The 23,521-nt window shown below is 38.3% G+C and overlaps 1 protein-coding gene across 2 annotated transcripts in view; it reads left to right on the top strand.

The window, feature by feature from the left end:
- SLC1A1 (solute carrier family 1 member 1) overlaps nucleotides 1-23,521 on the top strand; it is a 103,256-nt gene that overhangs the window by 41,210 nt on the left and 38,525 nt on the right. For both annotated transcript variants that reach the window (XM_001364972.4, XM_056805457.1), the window contains exon 2: nucleotides 8,883-9,023. In XM_001364972.4, coding sequence (XP_001365009.1) covers nucleotides 8,883-9,023 — 141 coding nt within the window. The remainder of the gene's footprint in view (nucleotides 1-8,882; nucleotides 9,024-23,521) is intronic.

Here is a 23,521-nt window from a genome sequence, read left to right as displayed (position 1 = left end):
TTACAAAATATTGATCTCACAACAACCCTGAGGCAGATAATGTATGTGTGTCTATATATTGAATATATTATAATATATATTGTTGCAAGGTTATAGATGTAAGAAATTAAGGTTCAGCGAGACAGTGTGACTCAGTAGTAGTCACACAGCTAGGAAGTATTAGAGCCTGGACTCATAGATCTCCTGAGTCTGAATCCAGGGCTCTTTCTACTATGCTCCAAAATCAGGGATCTCTTTACTATAATCCATAGCTTGTACAAATGGAACAAGAATGCATACATTTAGCTATGTAAATACTGTATGAGTCTTCTGTGTAAAGCATATGAGTGTCTTCTTTGTAGAAAGTGATAATGTCACTACTGAGAGTAATGGGCAGCTAGTGGCTTAGTTGGACAGAATGCCCAGCTTGGAGTCAGGAAGAGCTGAGTTAAAATCTAACCTCAGATACTTCTTATCTGGGCAAGTCACTGAACCCTGTTTGGCTCAGTTTCCTCATATGTAAAATAAGTTGGAGTAGGATCTTTGTCAAGAAAACTCCAAATGGAACCACAAAGAATCAAATATGACTGAATGACAACAAAAACTCAGTGTAATGGTATTCAGAGTAGTTGCTAATATTTTTTAAAAATATTAATAAAATTCATCATCCCAAAGGACAGCAATGAAATGCTAGGCAGTCAGCCTTTCACTTCTTCTTCCAGCTAGCATCTATTTTCTGAACTAAAGTGGACATGTTGAACCACAGTTGTTGATCTTGTGTCGAATGACACCTTTTAAATCGGTAGTGCCTATCTTCATTCCCAAAGAACAAAAAAAAAATTACTTTGTTGAATGAGAACTTAGTTCTCCTGGCTGTTCATGCCTCTGTTTTATCTGTACTTGCAGATTATAAATGACCATGGAGACAGATTCCTCATGGCAAAAGACTATCCTGTAGCTAATCAGAATCCAGCTAGCTGCAGGCTCCTGAAAAGGTGGCTGAGTCTCACTTGGAGGAGATTAAAACCAGAGGGACATCTGTTTCTGCCTGCACAAAAGAGAGTATATATGAACGTGCTTCTTTAATCCAGTGGCCAAAGCAAACGTTCACAAAATAAATCTTTAAAATTTCAGTATGTGGAGAAAATGTGGCATATTGCAAAAGAACTCTACATTTGGAGTCAGAAGACCTTGGTTCAAATTCTATTGCCACTTACTACTTATATGCCTGGGGCAAGCTAGGTGGCACAATGGAGAGAGTGCCAGGTCAGAGTCAGGAAAACTTTTCTTCCTGTGTTCAAATCTAGTCACAGACACTTACTAGCTGTGTGACCCTGAGTAAGTCACTTAACCCTGTTTGTCTCAGATCCTCACCTGTAAAATGATTTAGAGAAGAAAATGACAAACCACTCAATCTCTACCAAAAAAACTCCAAATGATATCACCATGGGTCTGACGTGATTGAAACAACTGAACAACAACCACCACTTATATGATCTGAGGTATATCACTTTTCCACTCCATCTCATTTGTTAAAATGGATTACATAGTGCCTAAATCTTCAAACTCTAACTTTCCTGATATTCTTGATTATTTAAGAATCATTGGACAGAGGAACACATTTTTAAGTCCATCTGAAGACATTATTGATCCAGAGGGCTTTTTCCCATGACTATTTTAACAACCTTCCCTCTGCAGATATTGTTAGGGGTGTTGTTGGGGGAAGGGATTTGGCCAACATCACAAAAAGAGTAAATAGCAAAGCCAGAGATTAAACTCATGTCTTTTGACTCAAAATTCAATGATCTTTCCATTATACCATCTGATTCAACAAGCATTTAAGGGAAAGATGGTGGAAACAGTGCTAGACCTGAAGTCAGGAAGACCTGAGGTAAAATGTAACCGCAGAAACTAGTTTTGTGGCTCCAGACAAATCATTTAACTTCTTTTTCCTCAGTATCCTTAATGGCACAATGAAGATAATAATAATAGCACCTACTCTGAAAGATTGTTGTCAGGATTCGCTGAGATAATTCATATAAAAATCACTTAGCACAGTACCTGGAGTGTAGTAGGTGCCACATAAATTATTATTTCCTTCCCCTCTTGGCCACCACAAAGATGAAAAACTGACCCGACTCTTCTCAGCAAGAGATTTATAGTTTCATACAGGGGATACAACATATACACAAATAAATATGCTACAAGGATGAATGTAATAGGTACAAATGAAAGGTTTAGACCAAGTGCTCTAGAAAAATCTGAATAGGTGTGACTCTGGGCAAGTCACAATTGCCTAGCCCTTACCACTCTGCTTTGGAACCTATTCTTAGTCGCAACTCTAAGATGGAAGATAAGGGTTTAAAAAAAAAGGACAGAAGAAAAAATGAAAATCTGAGCAGAAGAGATCATGTTCAGCCAAGAAGTCATGATCCAGCACCACCAATGCTGACAATGTAAAGAATAGAGCCATCTAAAAAATTGATGGGTTTATTTATTAGTTGATAGTAACTTACTTTCTACTCATTTTCCCTAGCTCTACCTGTATCTTCTGAGTGTCTTCTCCACGGTCTGCTCCTGCCCTAGTGCTCTAGGCTCCCAAATCCCCAAGTTGTAACTTTTTTTTCCTCATCCTTGAGCCTGAATGAAAAGGACTGAGCATCCTTTGTTATTCAATCATTTCAGTTGTGTCTGACTCTTCATGACCTTATTTGGGGTTTTCTGCACAAAGATACTGGAATGATTTGCCATTTCCTTTTTTGGCTCATTTTACAGATGAGGAAATTGAGGCAAACAGGATGAAGTCAGGTATTTTCAGGTTGACTGCTCCATTTTCTTTGTTCCTTTTGGGATGGAAAAAAAACCCCAAAGATATCAGGTGCTAGTCATTATTGAGAGTGTAATAGTCTTAGGAGACTGCTGTGATTCATACTATTCTTGATACACTGGGCAGTCTGGCAGAAAGTTGGCCAGTCCAGAAGCATTTATTAGGCTTTTTCTATGTGCCAAATATCATAAAAAATAATCCTAACTATGCAAAGAATATAAGGAAAGGAGAAAACTGCATTATGGAAATTACTCAACCTTTTCTATCCCCTGTGGGTGAGAGTAGTTCTAGGAGAGCTCTGTTGGTTTTCTTGCCACTAAGTAGAGTCCTGGGCTTGAACTTGCCCCTGGGAATGGCTTTATTCTCAATTAACTTGTCTCCACTGTACATCCTGTCCTGATGAAGTCCTCTGGGAGCTTGTATTTGCATATACACTTATTAAAGGAGGAACATAACCTATCAAACTCAGAGAATCAGTTTTGGAGAATTGGAAAGGTTTCAGAGGCCTTTTAATCTAACCTATATTCCAAAATAATCTTATATAATTAACAAAATAATCCTATATGGCAGTTCTTAACTTTTTGTCGGTGATGAATTTATTTGGCAGTCTGTTGAGACCTTTTTTCAGATCCTTTTTTCAGAATAATGTTTTTAAGTTAATAAAATAAAAATATACAGAATTAGAAAGGAAATAAATTATATTGACATTATATTATCCACATTTTAAAAAGTCATGGTCCCCAAGTTAAGAACCCTTACTGTTTAGACTTCTCTATAATTGATCTGATGAGTAGTCTAGCCACCCTTTTTGGAGGCAGCTAGGTAGCACAGTGGATTGAGTACTGGGTTTGGAATCAGAAGGACTCATCTTCATGACTTCAAATCTGGCCTCAAACACTTACTAACTGTGTGATCCTGGGCAAGTCATTTATTCCTGTTTGCCTCAGTCCCTCATCCATAAAATGAGCAAGCTGGGGAAGGAAAAGCTTGGGGAAGAAAACTCCAAAATGGGATCATGACTGAAACAACTCAACAACCTTTGCTTAAAGAAAGAGAAAAATCCACTTCCCAAGACTTCACTTATAGATAGTTCTGATTGTTAAGAATTTCATTGTTTCTGAAATGAAACCTAAATTTGACTCTTTTTGACCCATTGCTCAAAGTTCTGTTTTACTATAGCCAAGAAAAAGAAGTCCAAATGGCAGCTTTGTGAGACAGCAGACAGAGTGGGGGAACTTGCCAGGAAGGCCTGAGATTGAATCTTGCCTCAAATGTGTGGCCCTTACGTCACTTAATCTATCTCAGTTTAACTTTCCATATTTGTAAAATGGGTATGAAAACAGCACTTTCCTCAGCACTGCTGGGTGGATCACATTGCTTAACAAAAGTCTAAAGCACTTAGCAAACCTTAAAGCACTATATAAATGTTATATATTAGTACCCCTCTTCAAACGCCTACAGAGCTATCATATCTCCTCTAAATCTTCTTCTGCCCTAAACTATGGATGTTAGAATTTTTCAGCTACTTTTTTGTCCTGTATCTAATTTCTCAACATCAATTATTGAAGCCCAGGAACCTAGGTTCACATCCTCTCTTCTGCTTCCTGCCTTCGTGAATTTAATCTTAACTACTCTCAGCTTCTGTTTCCCCATCTGTGAAATGGGGACAGTGGACGACATGTCTGAAGTCCTTTTTAACCATCCAGTCCCAATGCTTTTATTCTTCATTCTGCTGCAATGTAGTCATGTTCCTTCAAGGTCCAGAAGTTCTATCCTTGACTTCCCTTTCATGCCCTATCTTTCAATAATTGTCTACTGTTCTCATGAAAAAGAGGAAAACAACTGATAAAGCTGTGCATGGAGAACAAAGTTAAGAGGAACTCTTCCTTGATAAACAATCTAGCCTGCCAGGTGAATCACCCGTGCTATCTGGATTGCATTTGACCTCCTGGATCGTTTATCATTTGATCTGCCCCATTGTTAATGTCCCGGAACTCAGAAGATGTTCTGCTTTAACTACCCTGCTTTCCTGTGCTTTTTCAGCATATAGTCAATGACCAAAAGTACAAGTAATAAAACCAGAGGCACATCAGGCACTCAGGCTCCCTGCCTGCTTAGCCGAGCACTTTGAGGACTTATCTGTTCACACAGACTCATCCAACCTCCTTCCTCTTGTAGAGCTCTCTGCTATCAGCTTCACCAAGACATTTATAGAGGAATTGAGAGAATGCTAGGAACACAGATGTAGAGATGCAAGGGATCTTAGAGAGCATCTGGTCCAACACCTTTATTTTACAAAGGAGGGAACCTAGAGCCAGGGGGGTTAGGATTTGCCCAAGATCACACTGGTGAAAAGGTTCAGAGCAGGGGTGTAGGAGGCATTCAGGGAGGACTAGCATCTCTGGTGGGAAGGTTTGCCAAACCCTTTTCAGGGCTATTTGCCCACCTTTGGTGTCCACGTCTCATCCAACTCTCACATGTGGCTCCAAGAAACTATACTATGCACAGATGGGCTAAGCCAGATTGCGGGTAACTGACAGGCTTCAAACCAATCAGTGAGTTGGGGGCGGGCTACCCCAAGCATGGGAAGACTTCACCTGGTAAAAGGGACTGATGAGAACAATATGTTCCAAAGGCCAAGGAGGTGACCAAAGCCACCTCTGTGAAGCACCTAGAACTTGGTCAGACATTGAAGAGCCCCAATGTCATCTGCTGCATCCCTGGTCATCTTGTCTTTTCTCCTGCTTCTGGACTTGGATAACTCTTGAAGAGAGTGAGGCTGATGATTTTGTGCAACTCTGTCTCACTTAAATCCAATTAAACACAAGTCAAGACATCACCCCTTTATGCCTCTGGCCCTCTTTGAAAATGATAAACTAGGAGCTAGAATTTGAACCCACGTACTCCAACTCCAGGGTTCTTTCCACAGCCACCACCACCCCACTGTTTCTAATAATGTAAGTTAAGTGGGAAGGATTTCTAGATACCTAAGACCCAGTTCTCAAACTTCATGTGATCATAGATTAGAGCTAGAAGGACCTTAGAGGCCATCAAACCTAATACTTCCATTTTACAGATGAATACACTGAAGTCAAAAGGTGTGTGTCTTGCCCAGAGTCATGCAGCTAATAGACGTCTAAAGTGAGATTCAAATCCAGTTCTCCCTTATGCTAAGTCAAAAACTCTATCCCCTATGTCTTTCCCTCTCTGTACTTGGTTCTTCCTCTATTAAATCAGGAGGGTAAAATAGATATTATCTGAGGCTCCTTCTAGATCAAACATCCTAAGATTAATAGAATTCTTTTTGTAATCATTTCCTAGAGAGCTAATCTTTAGATGAAAGTTCCATGCTTTCCATGGTAGGAGCACTTCTTCTGCCAAGGCAGATGGTTTCTTGAGGTAGTATAGCCAAAAAAGGTCATGGCATGGTGGTCAACTCTCTTAGGATGAGTATCTCTAAACTTGATTAGACTGGACCTAAGAGAGCAGTATAAGAGAGCTTTTCTAGTTTTGTCTGGTCAGAACTTCTATTCTTGTACCATAGCTTTTTAGAACCCAAGGTTTTCTTCCCTGACATCCCTCAGCACAACGGTGAAGGACTAATAATAAAAAATCAATGGAATTTCATTCCTTAGGAATTTACAAAGTAAGGAATGAATTGGGCATGACTTTAAATTAGATGTTGAGCCCCTTGAGGGCAGAAACTATTTTTGTCTTTCTTGTATTCACATTTAGTATAGTAATGAGCACATAGAGAATGTTTAATAAATGCCTGTTGTCTTGATATAAATTTATACTTTCAGGAAAGGGGACTTCTTCATTTAATCATCAATATTCATTATTTTATTGTACAATAAATGTTATTTCATTACAAAATAAGTATTTATTTTATTATAAAATTATTTTGTAGTTAAAAATATTTTATAAATAATAATTATATTGTTGAATTATTTAATGCTTGCATTTTTATAACTGTATTTTTTATAATATAATAAAGGCTTTTTTAATATTTTTTTAAAGAGAAACAGTGTAGAATGGTGTATAGAAAATTGACCTTAGAAGCAGGAAGAACTGAGTTCAAGTCTGGCCTCTGACACATATTGGCATTGTGGCCCTGGCCAAGTCATTTAACTCTTGGTGCTCCCAGACAACTCTTTTAAAGTGGGATGAAGAAGTTTCTTCAATAACGAAAAAGGTCCATTTCCTATCTTTTATTTTAAAAATTCACAGATTTATCTAGTTTATTAGGCTAGAAGCAACATTATTACCATTTTCTGTAAGATTTTGATTGCCAATTATCCCTAGTCATTAATGAACACTGTCTGCCACCTTAGATTACCTTGGTAATGTATTTCTTCAATAGGAGCTCCTTTAGGGCAGGGACAGCTTTATCTTTGTATCAACAGGAACAGGTTAGGGTAGGTAGGGTAGGATAAAAGAGTGATAGAGATAGGCATTGGGCAGTGAGAGGCAGTAACAGAAACAGGACCTTCATACTCTGAGGTCTTGTATGTCTCATCACTGAGCACTAGTTAAACATCAACTGCAAAATCTGTAGTTTCAGCATCAGTCAAGCTTGAATTGCAGAATCTGAACTGTTGATCAGTTACCCATTCTGTATCATCAATCACCATTCTGGATTGGTAATGTTCTATACTGAGCATTAGCTTTGTGTTGCTGTTCTATTAATTACTCATACTGTTCTTTATTTACCTTTGTTCTGAACTGGTAGGGCCATGCTGTATCCCCTCCCTCCCATGTTCCCATTCCAGAAGGGCACGGAGACCTCACCCACATTGACAAATGATGGCAAGGTGGACAATGACAGGAACATGGGACATGGGCATCAGGGACTCTGGCATTCCAGAAGGAGCTTCCAAATCTACACATGTTCCTTATTCCCTTTCTAGTGATGTGTACCCAAAAACACCCCTCCACCTGAATTTGGCCATGTCCATTTTCCAGGGTTTTCTGGCTGTAATGGTGTCTCCAAGAGCTCCCAGACCCCTTATAAATACTAAATAAATGAATAAACTGATTCACACCTCAGGTTGCTACTCCACACCTGGGGCTGCTACTCCACTACCTATTGGGCTATTCCATGAGCTCCAGGAATGGTACTCCACCAGCTCCAGAGTTGATATTCCACTAACTCAGAAGCTAACCCATCAGCTCAGAGCTATGAGTTACTACTTCACTTTTGGGGCTGCCATTCCATCACCCATTAGGCTATTCTATTAGCCCCCAGGCTAACCCATTAGCCAGCCTCAAGGCTAATCTATCAGTCCCTTGGCTATCCAGTTAGCCCCCAGGCTATACCTGTTATAAGGCTATTATAACCCTTTGAACTTCTTCAAATAAAATTCATTTCTTACTTCTGGATTGATCAGAGTTTGAGTTTCCCATTCTTGGGGTGAAACCCTGCTACAAACTTGGGCATGTTTCTTCCAAACAATATAGGGGACAGAATAGAATAGAAATCTTAGACAAGGAGATTGCTTGCAATTTCCTGATCTCCATTCCTAAGTGTTTGAGAGAATGTTAAAAAAAGAAATACAGCAGGACATAAGAGGAAAGAGACTCTTTGGAATCACAAGTTTTGGATTCAAACCCAAGCTCTGTCATTGTGTGTGCGCTTTGGAGAAATCACTTAACCTTTGTGGACCTTAGAGTTAAACTGTAAAATGATAAGGATCATGGCAGTTATATTGCTCAGTGGATAGAGAGCCAGACCTGGAGTCAGAAAGACCTGGGTTCAAATATGAGCTTAGACATTTCCTAACTGTGTGACCTTAGGCAAGTCACTTTGCCCATTGCCTAGCCCTTACTGCTCTCCTCCTATAGAGCTGATACTTGGTACAATTCTAAGGCATAAGGTAAGGATTTTGAAAAAAAAAAGATTGTAGAAATGCTCCTTGGTGTCCTCCTGGTCCTCCTAGCTTTAAATCTATGATTCTGTTTTTCTGGACCCTTTTCATATGGTCCTGTTCGTCTATCTTTGTCCTTAATTTTGGGGATCAAATGCCAAGGAAGTTTGAACAATGTTATTTTCAACTTTATTTTCTCTCCCCTTTAGGAATCACAGTAGGAGTCCTCGTCCGAGAATACAGCAAGCTATCAAACCTGGACAAGTTCTATTTTGCCTTTCCTGGAGAGATTTTAATGCGAATGCTGAAGCTCATCATTTTGCCCCTAATTATATCCAGCATGATTACAGGTACTCTCAGAAAAAGTGACGTCTGTTAGTTCTTTTCTGGGTCTTGCCAGTTACAGATGTGTTCCGCCATACCAGATGCTTTTGCATTTGGAGAATGGTCTTGTCCTTTGGTGGAAGTGTTCATGACAGACTTACAAATGAACTTAAATGGAGTTATGCTGTGGTGATGCTTGTTGCCTATAGAGCTCGCTCTCTCTTCCTCTTAGATCTTCATTGGTCAAGTCAGATGATAGGTCTTCTGAGAAAGATACTATTATTCAGAGTCCCTATAAATAAACTCACACTCAGTGATAGGAGGCAAAAGAAAGAACATTTGGTTATCTAAGCATCAGCCAGTGTCCTCTGGCAAAATAAGGATGCCAGGTTTAATAGCATTTCAGATTACTTCCCCTCAAGGCTTTTGTAGCATGAAGAGTATAATATATATAGAAATCTTTTCACAGGGAACTATAGATAGAATCACAGACCTGGACCTGGAAGGGACCTCAGAGACCATCTAGTCCAACTCTCTTTTTTTTTTTTAAGAAGAGGAAATCAGATCCTAGAGAAGTGACTTATCCAAGATCACACAGGTAGTAAGCATCAAAGGAGAAATCCAGATCTCTAACTCAGAAGGCAGTGTGCTTTCTGCTGTATCACATGTCCTTTCTGTAGAAGGAAACAGAGTGTAGCAGAAAGCATTCATTGGACTAGGAATCATAGATACAGAATTATGGTTAGGGTTAGAAGCAGGAGCTGGAAGGAACCTAAGAAAGCATCTGGTCCTTCATTTTCCAAATTTCTAGAGAGATGAAGACATTTGCTCAAAGTCAGAGTAAATGATTATAGCTGAGATTCAAGTCTAGAACCTGTGACTCTGAAGGCTACCCATTTTCCACTGTAACATGCCATACAAGTCACAATAAAGACACAAAGAATCATTCCAGCATAGTAGAGCAACTGTTGAATAGCCGAGAGATCTAGCATGTTATAAAGGGGTAGCTAGGTGATACAATGGACAGAGTGCTAAAGCCTGAAGTCAGGAAGACTCATCTTCCTGAGTTCAAATCTGACCTCAGACACTTACCATCTGGGCAACACTGGGCAAGGCATTTCACCCTGTTTGCCTCAGTTTCCTCATCTGTAAAATGAGCTAGAGAGGGAAATGGCAAACCACTCTGGTATCTTTGCCAAGAAAACTCCAAATGGAGTCATAAAGAACTGACCACAACTGAACAACAACAAAAGCACATTATTAGCTATATGATCCTGACTAAGTCACTCAGGCTTTAAGTTTTGTTACTTTATCTGTAAAAATTTAGATAATTCTTTGACTGCTCACCTTACAAATTTATGATGAGGAAAATGCCTCATACAATTTTTAAAATTATAGAAATGTCAGTTTCATGTCTCCTAATCCAAGGCTCTTCCTACTAAATTATACCATCTTTCTTTTTTAAAGATGTTTTTGTTTTTTTCAATTCTGTTTGTTTCTGAATATGTCCCTCTTCCTAATTTTACTTCCTTCCCAGTGAGCTCTCTCTTGTAACAAAGATTTTAAAAGAAATTAAAAGCAGTTTAGCAGAACTAACTGACTTATGAATAGTTTGATCAGTATTATACAATCATGGTCATTTTACCTCTGCAATGAAGAGAGAAAGAGCATTCTCAACTCTTTTGAAACAAACTTGGTCATTATAATTACATTCAATTTTATTTTAGTCTTCTTTCCATTTCCATTGTGGTAATCAGAGCTTACAGTGTTTATTAGGTTCCACTTTCTTCATTCTGCATCAGTTCATGTAAGCCTTACCATATTCATCTGAGTTTTTTTATAATTTTCTTTTTCATAATTAAGTACAATAGTCAATTACATTCATGTAACATCATTTATTTAGCCATTCTATAATTGATGGCACCTACTTACAGCAATGGAAAAGTTCTTGGATTTATAGGATTTAGAGTTAGAAAGGACCTTAGAAATCATCTAAATCACCTCCCTTAATTTACACATGAGGACACTGAGGCGTAGAGATGGCAAGTGACTTACCTAAAGTCACACAGGTAGGGGGTAGCAGATGTGAGATTCAAATCCAAGTCCTGATCCCAAATCTGATTCTCTTTCCACTATACTATACAGCCATGGAGGCCTGAAAGTATTTGTGTATGTTAAAAACTGAGCCAATTTCAAGCCTCACTGTGATTCTTGGGGGAGGGGGGGTGGGGGAAGAAACCATGATGGTACCAACTTATATTTGTTCATTGCTTTTCAACTTGAGAAATGGTTGAAAGGAGCCAAAGAAAATGGATTAGAGAAGGAAGAGATTGGAAGTGGAGAGATCAGTTGAGGATTTTGTAATAGTTCAGGTGAGAAATGACAAGGATCTAGAGTAGGACAAATGCAATGTTAATGAAAAGAAGGGATAGAAGATAGGTTAATGCCTGAGTGTGAATGGTGGTGCCCTAAACAGAACTCTGGAAATTTGGAGGAAATCAAAGTTTGGGGATGGGGGATGTGTTGAATTTCAGATATCTTTAACGTATCCAGGTAGAGAAGTCCAGCATGCAGTTATTAATAGTATGGTCGGGACTTGTTGACACGAATATATTTCTTCTCAGAGATTGTTTCCTCATCTGTAAAGTGGGGATACTACTTAGTTTACCCTAACAAACTATGCAGTAAAGCAATAATATTGTGAAAACAAACAACTCTGAAAGACCTAGGAACCCTGATCGACATAATGACCTATCACAAATTCCACAGGCTCCCCACCTCCAGATAGATAGGTGATGGACTCGGGGTATAGACTGAGATCTTTTTTTCTTTTTTCACATGGTTAATGTGGGAATTTGTTTTGCTTAACTATAAATGTTTGTAACAGGTTTTGTTTTTCTTGCTTTGTCAATGTGGGGGGAGGAAGAGCGGGAGAGAGAATTCAAAGCTAGAAATGAAATTAAAGTGTATTTTTCAAGAGAGGTTATGCAGTGATGATGCTTTGAAAACTACAATGTATAATGAGACTCTCATGCACTATCAGTGGATACAGATTATCCAGGCACCACAATGTGTTGCTAGGCTGTCTGTGAACTCTGAATCAAGGTAACTAGTGTTTGTTACGTTTTGGGTTCTAGTAGTTCCATGCAATTTGAGTTTGGAAGTGGAGGGAAGCAGGTAATTTCCCAGAATATCTACTTATGTTTTAAATTATTCAACAATCTTCTAAGGCCTAATTCAAGTCCAGCCTTCCCCAAAAGGCCTTTTTGAACTATCTGTCCTCAGACAAATGAACTTTTTCACATAGCACTTATTTCCATGTTGCCCACTGGAACACTTGCCTAATCTGTGTATGTGTTTTTGTCTCAGCATCTAGACTATAAGCTCCCTGAGGGCAAGGGCTCCTTCATGTGCTTCTTTTATGTCCCCATTGTTCTTCTCTTCTCCTCTCCTTAGATTGAGCACATATTTAGCAAATAACCAGAATACTCTTCAAATCCAAATTCAAAGAGAGAAGTAGGTTCTCTTTTTTGAATTTGTATGAAAAGTTTAAGAGCCTCCCTACCTATTCCTTTTACTGTAGGTATTTATAAATCCAGATAAAGCAATTTTAATGAATCTTACAAATAATAGGCCATTTGGATTACAAGGAACCTCTGGGATTATCCTGTTTACAGATGAAGAACTGAAGCTCAGAGAAGTTAAATGACTTTCTATAAGACACACAGCTCATTAGTGGTAACCCAGGTTCCTTTATTGATAGCTCAATGTTCTTTCCATTTACATCATGCTATACTTTGGAATTCAATTAATTTCTTACATTAGTTCCTTTAGTCCCTGCAGAATAGTGATAATATGAATACTGATGCTTATTATTTACTTGGCACTCTTCACTGTCATGAATTCATCTGTACAGCCAGAACTCAAACCAATCAATCCATTCTATATTAACATCTTATTTAAGTACCTACTATTTGCCAGGCTCTATGCCTGGGAACACAACAATAACAAGGATCGGAGAACATAAACTCCTTGAGAGTTGTGATAAAGGATGGAAGGGTTTGCAAGCCTGATTCTTTTTGTCAGTGTTTACCACAAAAATCTGGTATATAGTAGACAGACACCAAACTCAAATGTTAGTTTGGGAGAATGGGCACCTTATATTTGTCAGGAGAGGAATCATGAAAGCTTTGAATTAAAACCTTTTAAAAGTATTAATATCCAGCTAGGTGAAGTAGTGGAGTCAGGGCCTGGAGTCAGGAAGACTCATCATGAGTTCAAATCTGACCTCAGACACTTTTTAGCTGTGTGACCCTGGGCAAGTCATTTAACCCTTGTTTGCCTCAGTTTCCTCTTAAGTAATATGAGATGGAGAGGGGAAAGACAAGCCACTCTAGTATCTTTGTCAAGAAAACTCCAATTGGGATTACAAATGGGGATACAACTAAAACAACTGAACCACAGTTGTTAGAAAGGTTTTCCTTACTTTAAGGGGAAATCACTAGCTCTCACATCTCCCATTTGTTGGCTCTGTGTTCTCCTCACCTGGGCCAGGCAGAATAAACTTAATCCCTCTCTCCCAGGACAACACTTCAGACAGTTAAAGACAGCATCACATCATCTCCACATCCATCCTCAGCCTTCTCTTCTTCAAACTGAAGGCAAGAAGGCAGATATGGAAACATACAATAGAAGAATCTTTGCCTTTGCCTTCATTTGGGCAATATAATACACGGGGATATATCACCTTTATGCCAGAATGGGTTTCCTCCTCACATTAACAGATAGCTAAAAAGTTAGGAATGTTCTCTTTTGAGTGCTTTGCCTGCCACTGTCCGCTTCCCATTTTCCCTAGCCCCTGAGAAAAGAATATGATGATGGTCAAGGGTAGTGGTTTTTGCAGAGGTGCCATGTTTAGGGTTTTTACCTGCCTAGGCTACACTTCAAGTCAGACTCATCATCTACATATATGTGTGTATGTGTGTATAGACACATAGATATAGATTGAATATAGATGTAGGTATCGATTCATCTCATTGCCTAATCAAGACTGTTCTTCCATAAAGAGAAAATTAATAGTCAGACAAAGTTAATACTACCCCTCATGAATAACCATATAAAGGCCTAAGGATTAGAAATGACAAACCATTAAAAAATAAACATTCCCCTCAATTTTATAGGGCACCAGGCCTGTTTATAATTGATGCTCTAGGACTATTGTAAAGATTAATTGTATTTCTCATTTCACACAGTGGATACTTTCCTTTAAAAATGATCATAAATCATGCTCGTGCAAAATAAATGAGTTTTCAAGGTACCTGACTTTCTGTTCATTTTTTCATCGTATATGTGGCATAATACCATTTATAAGCAGCCACCTTACCTCGTTGGAAGACTGAAGGGAACATTTATGTTTTTGTTGTTGTAATTGTTGCTTTTTAATGGTTGATCCTTTCTAATCCTCAAATCTTTCTTTATATGGTTATTCATGGATGACAATATTAATTTTATCTGTCCCCAAGAACAGAAGGATTGTTCAGATTAAGCAACAAGAAAAATGAATACAAAATCTGGTTTTATTAAAACCACTTCCATAAAAATGCATACATACCTTGGTACAGTTATACTGTATAGGGACTATTCAAAAGTGGCCAATACTCATTGTCTGGGACATTACATGGTAAAACTTCTGAAGTATATTTTACAATTTAACTCAACTCTGCCAATGATCTAGGGAAATCATTGATAGCACTAGACATTCCAGACCCGCCTTTCTCCCTGTTTTTCCCAGTTGCAACACAACTCAATTTAACAGGAAGCAAGTAACACACTGGATAGAGCACTGGTTGTGGAGGTGCGGAAACTGGGTTCATGTCTTGACTTTGCTACTTAATGTGTCTGTGGACTTAGGCAAGGCACCAAATCTCTCTGGGTCTCAGTTTCCTGCGTTGTAAAATGGGAATGATAATAAATATACTACCTGTCTCATGGAGTTGCTATGAGGAAAAAGTTTTGTCAGCCATGAAACACTAAGTAAATGTGACTTTGTGCAATTCTCTTGGCCCATTTCCTCATCTGTAAAATTAGGCTCTTGGGCACACAAAGATCTTTTCTGTATGTATATCTCATGGTCCCAGAATGGCTTCTCCTGTGGTATTTTATTGAGTGTTCAGATCATGTGAGTAGCTCTAGCATTATTTCCACCCACATCTCTATGTGTTCAAAGCCACCATATTATATATAGCCTGTGTAGTAGTATACAGATTAAAACTGCATTATTGACACAAAAGGATGGAATGTTAGAGCCAAAAGGACCTCTATTGGGTCATCTAGAAGATATTGAATCAAGCCTACAAATTCGATCATCTTTTTTTAAAACTTTTGCCTTCCATCTTGGAATCAATACTGTGTTGTTTCCAAGGCAAAAGAATGGTAAGGGCTAGGCAATTGGGGGGGGGGAGGTGACTTGCCCAGGGTCACAGAGCTAGGTAGGAAGTATCTAAGGTCAAATTTGAACCCAGGACCTCCCGTCTTTAGACCTGGCTCTTAATCCATCTTGCCACCTTGCTACCCCCTTGAATTCTATTATCTTGTGGTGTGTTAATGCCACATGATAATTTCTCTGTTCAAAACATAATGCTGTCAATTAGTTCTAGATAGTCACTGACATACAAGGGTGTGCTGGTAAATGTTTAACAAATAGTTTAGTGGGGGCAAATGTATGTACAATACATTTAAGTTTAATTCAGATTATTAACATTCTTCATCATTTTCTAAAGTCTAGACAATGAACAAAACAGCAAATCAAGCCCTAATTTGTAGCTTTGCTGATTTCCAAGGTATAAATGCTCACACTGAAAATCTAATAATTAGCTCTTTCAAACCTACACAAGCTTTTTCAGTACCCTCCCTGAAATTCCATAAGCCATTGATTGATTTGTCACTGTAGGAAATAGCTTGGGGGTCGGGGGAGTCCTGGAAAATGCTTGATCAGAGTAGCAGTTGAATAGCTCGGGAGGGGGGGGCAGGGAGGGATAGGAGGCAGAAGACAGGCAGGTGGTATGTTTTGCTCTGTTTATTCTTCCTATGTCCAAACTTTGTTGGGTCGTTCTTTGTCAAATGTCTTGTTCATCTTTCTCAGAGCTAATCATTTCTAGAAAGAAACTTCAGTAAAATTCTTGACAGTTAACTTGTAAATGTTTATAAGTATTCTCTGAGTACCCTGTCGCTGTATGTAGAGATCTCTATGGAGTGCTAAACAGATGGGAAGGTATAGAGAGAAGGAGGAAGAAATTGAGGAAAGGAAAAGGAAGGGAGGAAGCAGAGAAGGAAGGAAGGAAGGAAGGAAGGAAGGAAGGAAGGAAGGAAGGAAGGAAGGAAGGAAGGAAGGAAGGAAGGAAGGAAGGAAGGAAGGAAGGAAGGAAGGAAGGAAAGAAGGAATTATTAAGCTCTTTCTGTATTCCAGGTACTATGCTAAGAAAGAGAAGATTGAGTCTCTTCTCTCAAAATTCTTATTATTTAGTAAGGAAGATAGAGCACATTCAAAAATTATTGGTCATTATAAAGAAAATGAAAGAATGGAGAATGGAGAAATGATCAAAGTTGTATAGAATCAAAGAGGCAATAAAATGTAGTAGAGAGAGCAATATATTTGGAGTCTGGAATAACATGGACCTGAGGGTCATCTCCAACACTTGTCTGTGTGAATGATCAAGCCATAAACACAATATCAGAGTTAGAAAGGACCTTAGATGCCATCTGATCTAACCCAAACCTTCCAAGACTTAAAAAGTGAAATGCTTCTAATGGTTAGAAAATTATTTCCTTACATTGAACCTAAAGTCATCTCTCTGCAACTTCCACATGGTGTATCTAGCTCTTCCCTCCAGGACCAAGTAAAACAAACCTAATCCCTCTTCTTCATGGCAGATCTTCATTTTGAAGATAAATCACAGGTCTCCTTGAAGCCTTTTTTCCTTCAGGACAAATATCCAGATAATGACAGAACCCAGGGGGTGACTTGCCATCCTCAGGATAATCTCAAGTTTGAGATGTACTTTAAATATGACATCCAAAACCGAGCATGGATGTATTGATCAGGGAAGAATAAAGAGAGACTATCCCCTCCTCTTTGGAGATTTACTCCTCTTACCACAGTCAAAGGACAACACATTAAGCTTTTTTGATAATCATATCATATTGTTAACTACATGTCACTTTTGGGTCTCCAAATTGTCACTTAACTTCTATGCCCCTTTTCCATCAACTATAAAAAAAGAGGATAATAATAGTTGTACTATCTACCTAAATAGGTTGTAAGAAAAGTGCTTTATAAACTTAAAAAATTATATGTAATGTATTATTATCATTATTTATCAGAAAGGTAACGTTATGTTGATACTAGTTGATAGAGGACCAGTCTTAGGTAATATGAAGACCTCGGTTCAAGTCCCACCTTTGATACAGGATGTCTTTGTGACTAGATAAACAACTCTCAGTTGCTCTACATAATTTTCTAAGAGTAACATAAAGGAGATATTGACCTGCATTTATAAAAGTTAATTTCTTTATTTGGTCATTTCCCTATATCACTGAAATCATAATTCTTATCTCTATCATTTTTATTTGCCAGGGCATGTTGTTGTTGTTCAGTTGTATCCAACTCTTCATGGGTTTTCTTGGCCAAGATACTGAAGTAGTTTGCCAATTCCTTCTTCAGCTCCTTTTACAGATGAGGAAACTGGGGCAGACAGTATGAAGATATTTGCCAAAGGCCCCATAGCTAAAAAGTGTCTGAGTTTGGATTTGAACTCAGGTCTTCCTGATTCTAAGCTTGGCACTCTATCACTGTACCACCTAGCTTCCTGGAAATAGTAATGTTGAAAGTCAGGTTTGAATGGAGTTGAGGGACATACATTTTTAAGGACAGAGAAGCATTTTGTTTAGGAAGAATGGTCTATGGTTAGAAGACAAATTCATCCATCTCCATATAGCTGCCCCCCCCAACTAGTTATGTAGTCTAGGAAATATTCCATTTTACCAAAAGGCACAAGCCCATCCTCAGTCTCTGGAGACCTTTATAATCACGTTACCCATGTTTTTCTGCTCACGTGACATTTGGCAAGTCGCTTGCTCTCACTTTGCTAGTTTCCTAATCTGTGAAATGAAGGAGGTGGAATAGATGATCTCTAAGGTCCCTTCCAGTTCTAAAGAATAGGGTTAGCTGCCTGGCATTTTCCCCATTTTGTCCTCTCTAGCCTAGAACTAAAATAGCTTGCCATAAATTGTTCCCAAGTGGGGAAAATGAGGACATCTAAGCAGTTTTGCACCAATGATTTAAGCTTTTCCCTGAGTTCATCAGAAAATAAGTGGTTAGTGCCAGCAAGACTATTGAATCAAGAGGAGTTATGATATTAATTTGCCTTTCCTCCAAAGAACCAGCAAAGGGACTATATAAAGGGTTTCAGTCTTTCAACAAGGAACATGCGCTTACATCATAATAATGCCATGAAAAAAGATAGCCTTAGTAACAGGGATAATAGAGGAAACCAAAATGTGAGACAGAAGAAAGGGATGGCAAGTCATGCTGAAAGATAAATTTGATTGTCTCAGCCCCATTTCCTACTTTCTTGAAAGTCAATACCTTGTAGAGTAGAATAAGCCTTAGAGCTTGTTAGAAGACCTGGGTTTGAATCTTGGTATTAGCTAATTTAGCCATGGGGAAAATCACTTGTTTTCTCTCTGCCTCAGTTTCCTCATTTTCAAAACAGAGAGGATTTACTAGATGATCTCTAATATATATATATAATATATATATTATATATAATAATATATAATATATATATATATATATGCCGGTATGTACATATGGAGATATATACAGGTCAATATATCTATTGGGCTATTTGTGACTACACATATACATTTGTATGCACATGTACATATATTAGGAGATTAAATGACTTTCCCAGGATCATATAGTCAGCATGTGGCAGAGGCAGGACTTCAAACTTGGGTCTTCCTAAATTCAAGGTCAGTTTTCAATCCTCTCTGACACACTTCCTCTTATTTTCTCTCATTCTATTAACAGCAGATGCTTCAACATATACTTCTATGCATGAAACTGGACCCACCTCTTTTTTCCCTATCCTACATGGCATAGCTGATGTCTTTTGTGCCCTTTCTTGTGTGTAGTCCATTGCTAGCTACGTGCTTTAGCATCCTAATGCCCACTGCACCTAGTCCCTTTGACCTTTGGTTCACCCACCATCTTGATTTCCCCAAAATTGTTACTTGGTGAGTCATATCATCCCTCTAGCACCACCAAGAGAATTCTGGTCTTGACAAGATGGGTTATTATCATCATTATTAAAACAAGAATAGTCAGACATCCCATCCTGCCTCACCAGGTTATTGTGAAAACCTGATGAGATAATGTATTTGACTAACTTGGCTAATTCTGAAGAGTCTAGAGAAGGGAAGGTATTATTATCCTCATTATTGGTTATTAGAGAGGGCTATGGAGATGGATGCTAGGATAATCGCTGGATTGTGGGGCACGTAATCAGTAGGCACAGGGTAAGGCTCACTGTGTCTGGAACTTGATTGTTGGTGCCAGAGTATTATATGGACTTTGGAGCTAAAAATGACAAGCTTCTCAAAACCTCCAGGGTGGTTCTAATGATTTCCACGTGCTTTGGTTAAGCAGTAAGCTGCTTAAATATGTTTCTAAAAGTGAAAAGGAAAACAAAAATCATCTCAAGGATTCTTGGACAATTGGACTGAAACCACCAATGTTGCCATCAGGCACAGTACAGAAATGCTCGGCTGTTTTGAAATCCAGTCAGAAGGAGGGCACTTAGGTAACAGTTGAACCTGTGTTCAAATATGATCTCATATACTTCCTAGCTGTGTGAACCTGGGCAAGTCACTTAACCCCCACTGCCTAGCCCTTGTCACTCTTCTGCTTTGGAATAAGTCCAAAGTATAGATTCTAAGACAAAAGGTAAGGTTTTTTGGTTGTTGTTATTGTTTTTAAGAATGACAGTGAGAGAGGGGTTAAGAGAGAGGGGGAAGGAGGGAGAGAGTAGAGAAGAAGGAAGGAAGGAAGGAAGGAAGGAAGGAAGGAAGGAAGGAAGGAAGGAAGGAAGGAAGGAATACCATAGATTCCTAATAAATATTTGTTGATTAATGGATTGATGAAAATCCATATCCATGAAGAAAATCAAGCAATTATCAACAGATATTTGTTTAATACCAACTATGTGCCAGGGCTTACATTAGGTGTTAGGGATCTGAAGACAACTATCCCTAGCACAATCCCTAGCACAAAATAGGCACTTAAATGCTAATTGATTCCCTGTTAGTTGACTGATTTAGTTCCTTTCCTCAAGGAGCTTTCATTCTATCAGAGAAAACAATATGTGTGTGTATAAATATATAGGCACATGTGTGTATGCACATATTTATGAGTGTATGTATATATAAACACTTATATATACAATATATAAAGTAAATATAAAAATGAAAGATAATTAAGAGGAAGGCACTGACAGCTAGAAGGATCAGGAAAATTTTCATGTAAAAGAATATCATTAAGGATTCTAAGAGAGTAAGACCAGAAGAAAACCTTTAAAGGTTTAAAAAAAAAACTTCTGTTAAAAGAGGAAAACCTAAGACATTGATAAAAAAAAAATTTAAGAAATACAAATGAAAACATTCTCTGTAGGACCCACTTCCCCATCACCCTTTTTCTTCATCAAAGTCACATCACCACTCACTGCCTCAGTTTACTCATTTGTCAAATGGGATCATAATAATATTTTTTTTCAGATGGTTGCTGAGAGCATCAAATGAAATGTTTGTAAATCTCTTCGCAAATCTTAAAGCTCTATATCAGTGCTGCTAACTATTATTATTAATACAATAATCATCTCAAAGTCCTAGATATATATTAGAGAGCAACCAGAGGAGGGCATCCAGGATCAGGACTCTAAATTTTTCAAAGAGGATTGTTTGAACTTGACATATTTAGTCTAGAGAAGAAAAGACTAGTTATTAGTGGGAACATGATTATAATTTTTAAATATTTGGAATGCTGTCACATGAAAGAGGGATTAAACTTGTTCTGCTTGACTCCAGGGGGCAGAAGATGAAGAAAACTATATATTCTTCAGGGAAAAAAAAATATATATATATATATAATTTTTTCACTCACTGTGAAGAAAAATTTCCTACCAATTTTGTTATTATTCAGTTGTGCCTAACCCATTTGTGGTTTGCCATTTCCTTCCTTGGTTCACTTTACAGATGAGGAAACTAAGGCAAATAGGGAGTAAGTGACTTATCCAGGATCACACAGGAATACTTAAGTGTCTGAGGCCAGATTTGAACTCAGGAAAATGAGTCTTCCCGATTCCAAGGCCAGTGCCCTGTCCATTGTACCACCTAGCTTCCCTAAGATTTAGAAGGGCACAAAAGTCTAATGAGTGCCTTTTATTAGGTAGTGCTTCCTGCCATTGGGGGTCTTTGCCCAAAGCAAGTCTTTGCAGAGAGCTGGTCTGTAGCCAGTCAATGGGAGAATCCCAGACAGGTTTGAGTTTGGCTCAGTCACTTACAAGTCCCCTACTCCTGCCAGGCCTGAGGTTCTGTAGGAACTGTCTTCATCTTGAATGAACAGGGTAGGAGCTCTGGTGACCATGGCATTTTCTGGTGAATGTGGAGATGCAATCTGGTCTCTCATTCTGGGAAAAAGAAAACTCAGAGGTTCCAAAGAAGGAAAAAAATGATTTGAGTTATCCTAATATTTCATAGTTTAACTTTCCTTTGAGGTGGAGATGCCCAACACAGCAAAATTAGAACTGAGGCTGCAATAGATATTCCAGTTCTATAGCTGTGGGTTTTTTCCCTCCATTTTTATTGTGTTAAAAACATGATTATTGACCTGATCTCCTTTCATGCCTGGCCTGATTTTATTCTTTTAATAAAGGAAGACATATTTGTTGAGTGCCTTCTATGTCTAAGTCGCAGTGCTAGGTACCAAGGAGAGCATTGTGCGATGGATAGAATACTGGACATGAAATAAAGAAAATCTGAATTCAAATCCTGCCTCAGACACTTACTAGCTATGTGACCCTTGGCAAGTCATTTAACCTCTTTCAACTGCTACTTCCCTATCTGTAAAATAGAGATAGGTTGTTTGAGAATTAAATAAGGACCAAATGAGATAACATATAGAGACAGTTGGGTGGCATAGCACTGGACCTTGAGTCAGGAAGACCTGATCTCAAACTCAACCTTAGATACATTCTAGCTGTGTGACCCTGGGCAAGTTATTTATCTTCTAAGCCCCAGTTTCCATATCTGTAAAATGAGGGTAATAATAATAATAACACCCAGGAGACAGCTTTGTGACTCAGGAGATATAACGCTGGACCTGGAATCAGAAAGACCTGAGATTTAATCTTGCTGCAGAATATTACTAGTTGTGTGACCCTGGGCAAGTCACTTAACCTCTGTTTGCTTTAATCTACCAGATAAAGAAATGACAAACCACTTCAGTATCTTTGCCAGGACAACACACGGACAGGTTAATAAGTTCACAAAGAGTCAGATACAACTGAACAACAACAGTAATAGTATCTATGACTCAGGGTTGTTGTAATATTTGTAAAACATTTTATAAACCTGAAAGCAAATTTGAATGCTGGTTATCATTATTATAGATAAGGCATTTTGTAAACCTTAAACTGCTATGATAATGTTAGTTCATATCATTCTTAGGATCAGCTGTGTGACCCTGGGCAAGTCACAAAACCTATGATCCTCAGTTTCCCTGTCTAAATAAAACTAGAGACTAGAGAAACTAGAATAAAACAGAACAAAATAGAATAGAACAGAACAGAACAGAAATAGAGAAATAATAGCACCTATCTCAGAGGGTTTTATGAGACCCAAATAAGAAATATATGGATAAAGCATTTTGCAAACCTTAGAATATAATAGTATTATCTTTTATTATCTCTCTTATCGTGGCTAACAGTATGATCCTGAGAACTCTCTGAGTCTCAGTTTCCCCATCTATAAAACAGAGTTAAAAGTGGGATTTACTTAACAAGGTAATTATGAATATCAATGAGATAATTAATCAGTGGGCATTTACTAAGCCCTTACTCTACGCCAACAGTGAAACTACAAATACATACTTTATATATTAGCTAAATCACTGTGGGCAAGTCACTAAACCTCTCAGCCCCCCTTTCTTCATCTACAAAATAGAGATAATAATAAGAATCCCCTTCCAGGTTGTTTTAAGCATCAAATGAGTTACTGCATGCAAAGCACTTTGCAATGTTAAAGACTCCATATAATGACTCAGTATTGTGATTACATATTTCTTGTTCAGTCCTTTTCAGTTGTGTCTAGCTCTGTATGACCCCCATTTGGGGTTTTCTTGGCAGATACTGGAATGACTCCATTTCCTTCTCCAGTTCATTTTACAGATGAGGAAAATGAAGCAAACAAG

Source organism: Monodelphis domestica, chromosome 7 (genome assembly GCF_027887165.1).
Source record: "Monodelphis domestica isolate mMonDom1 chromosome 7, mMonDom1.pri, whole genome shotgun sequence".
Taxonomy (NCBI): domain Eukaryota; kingdom Metazoa; phylum Chordata; class Mammalia; order Didelphimorphia; family Didelphidae; genus Monodelphis; species Monodelphis domestica.
Note: the sequence above shows the minus strand (reverse complement) of the source record. Positions and strands in the feature narration are given on the sequence as shown.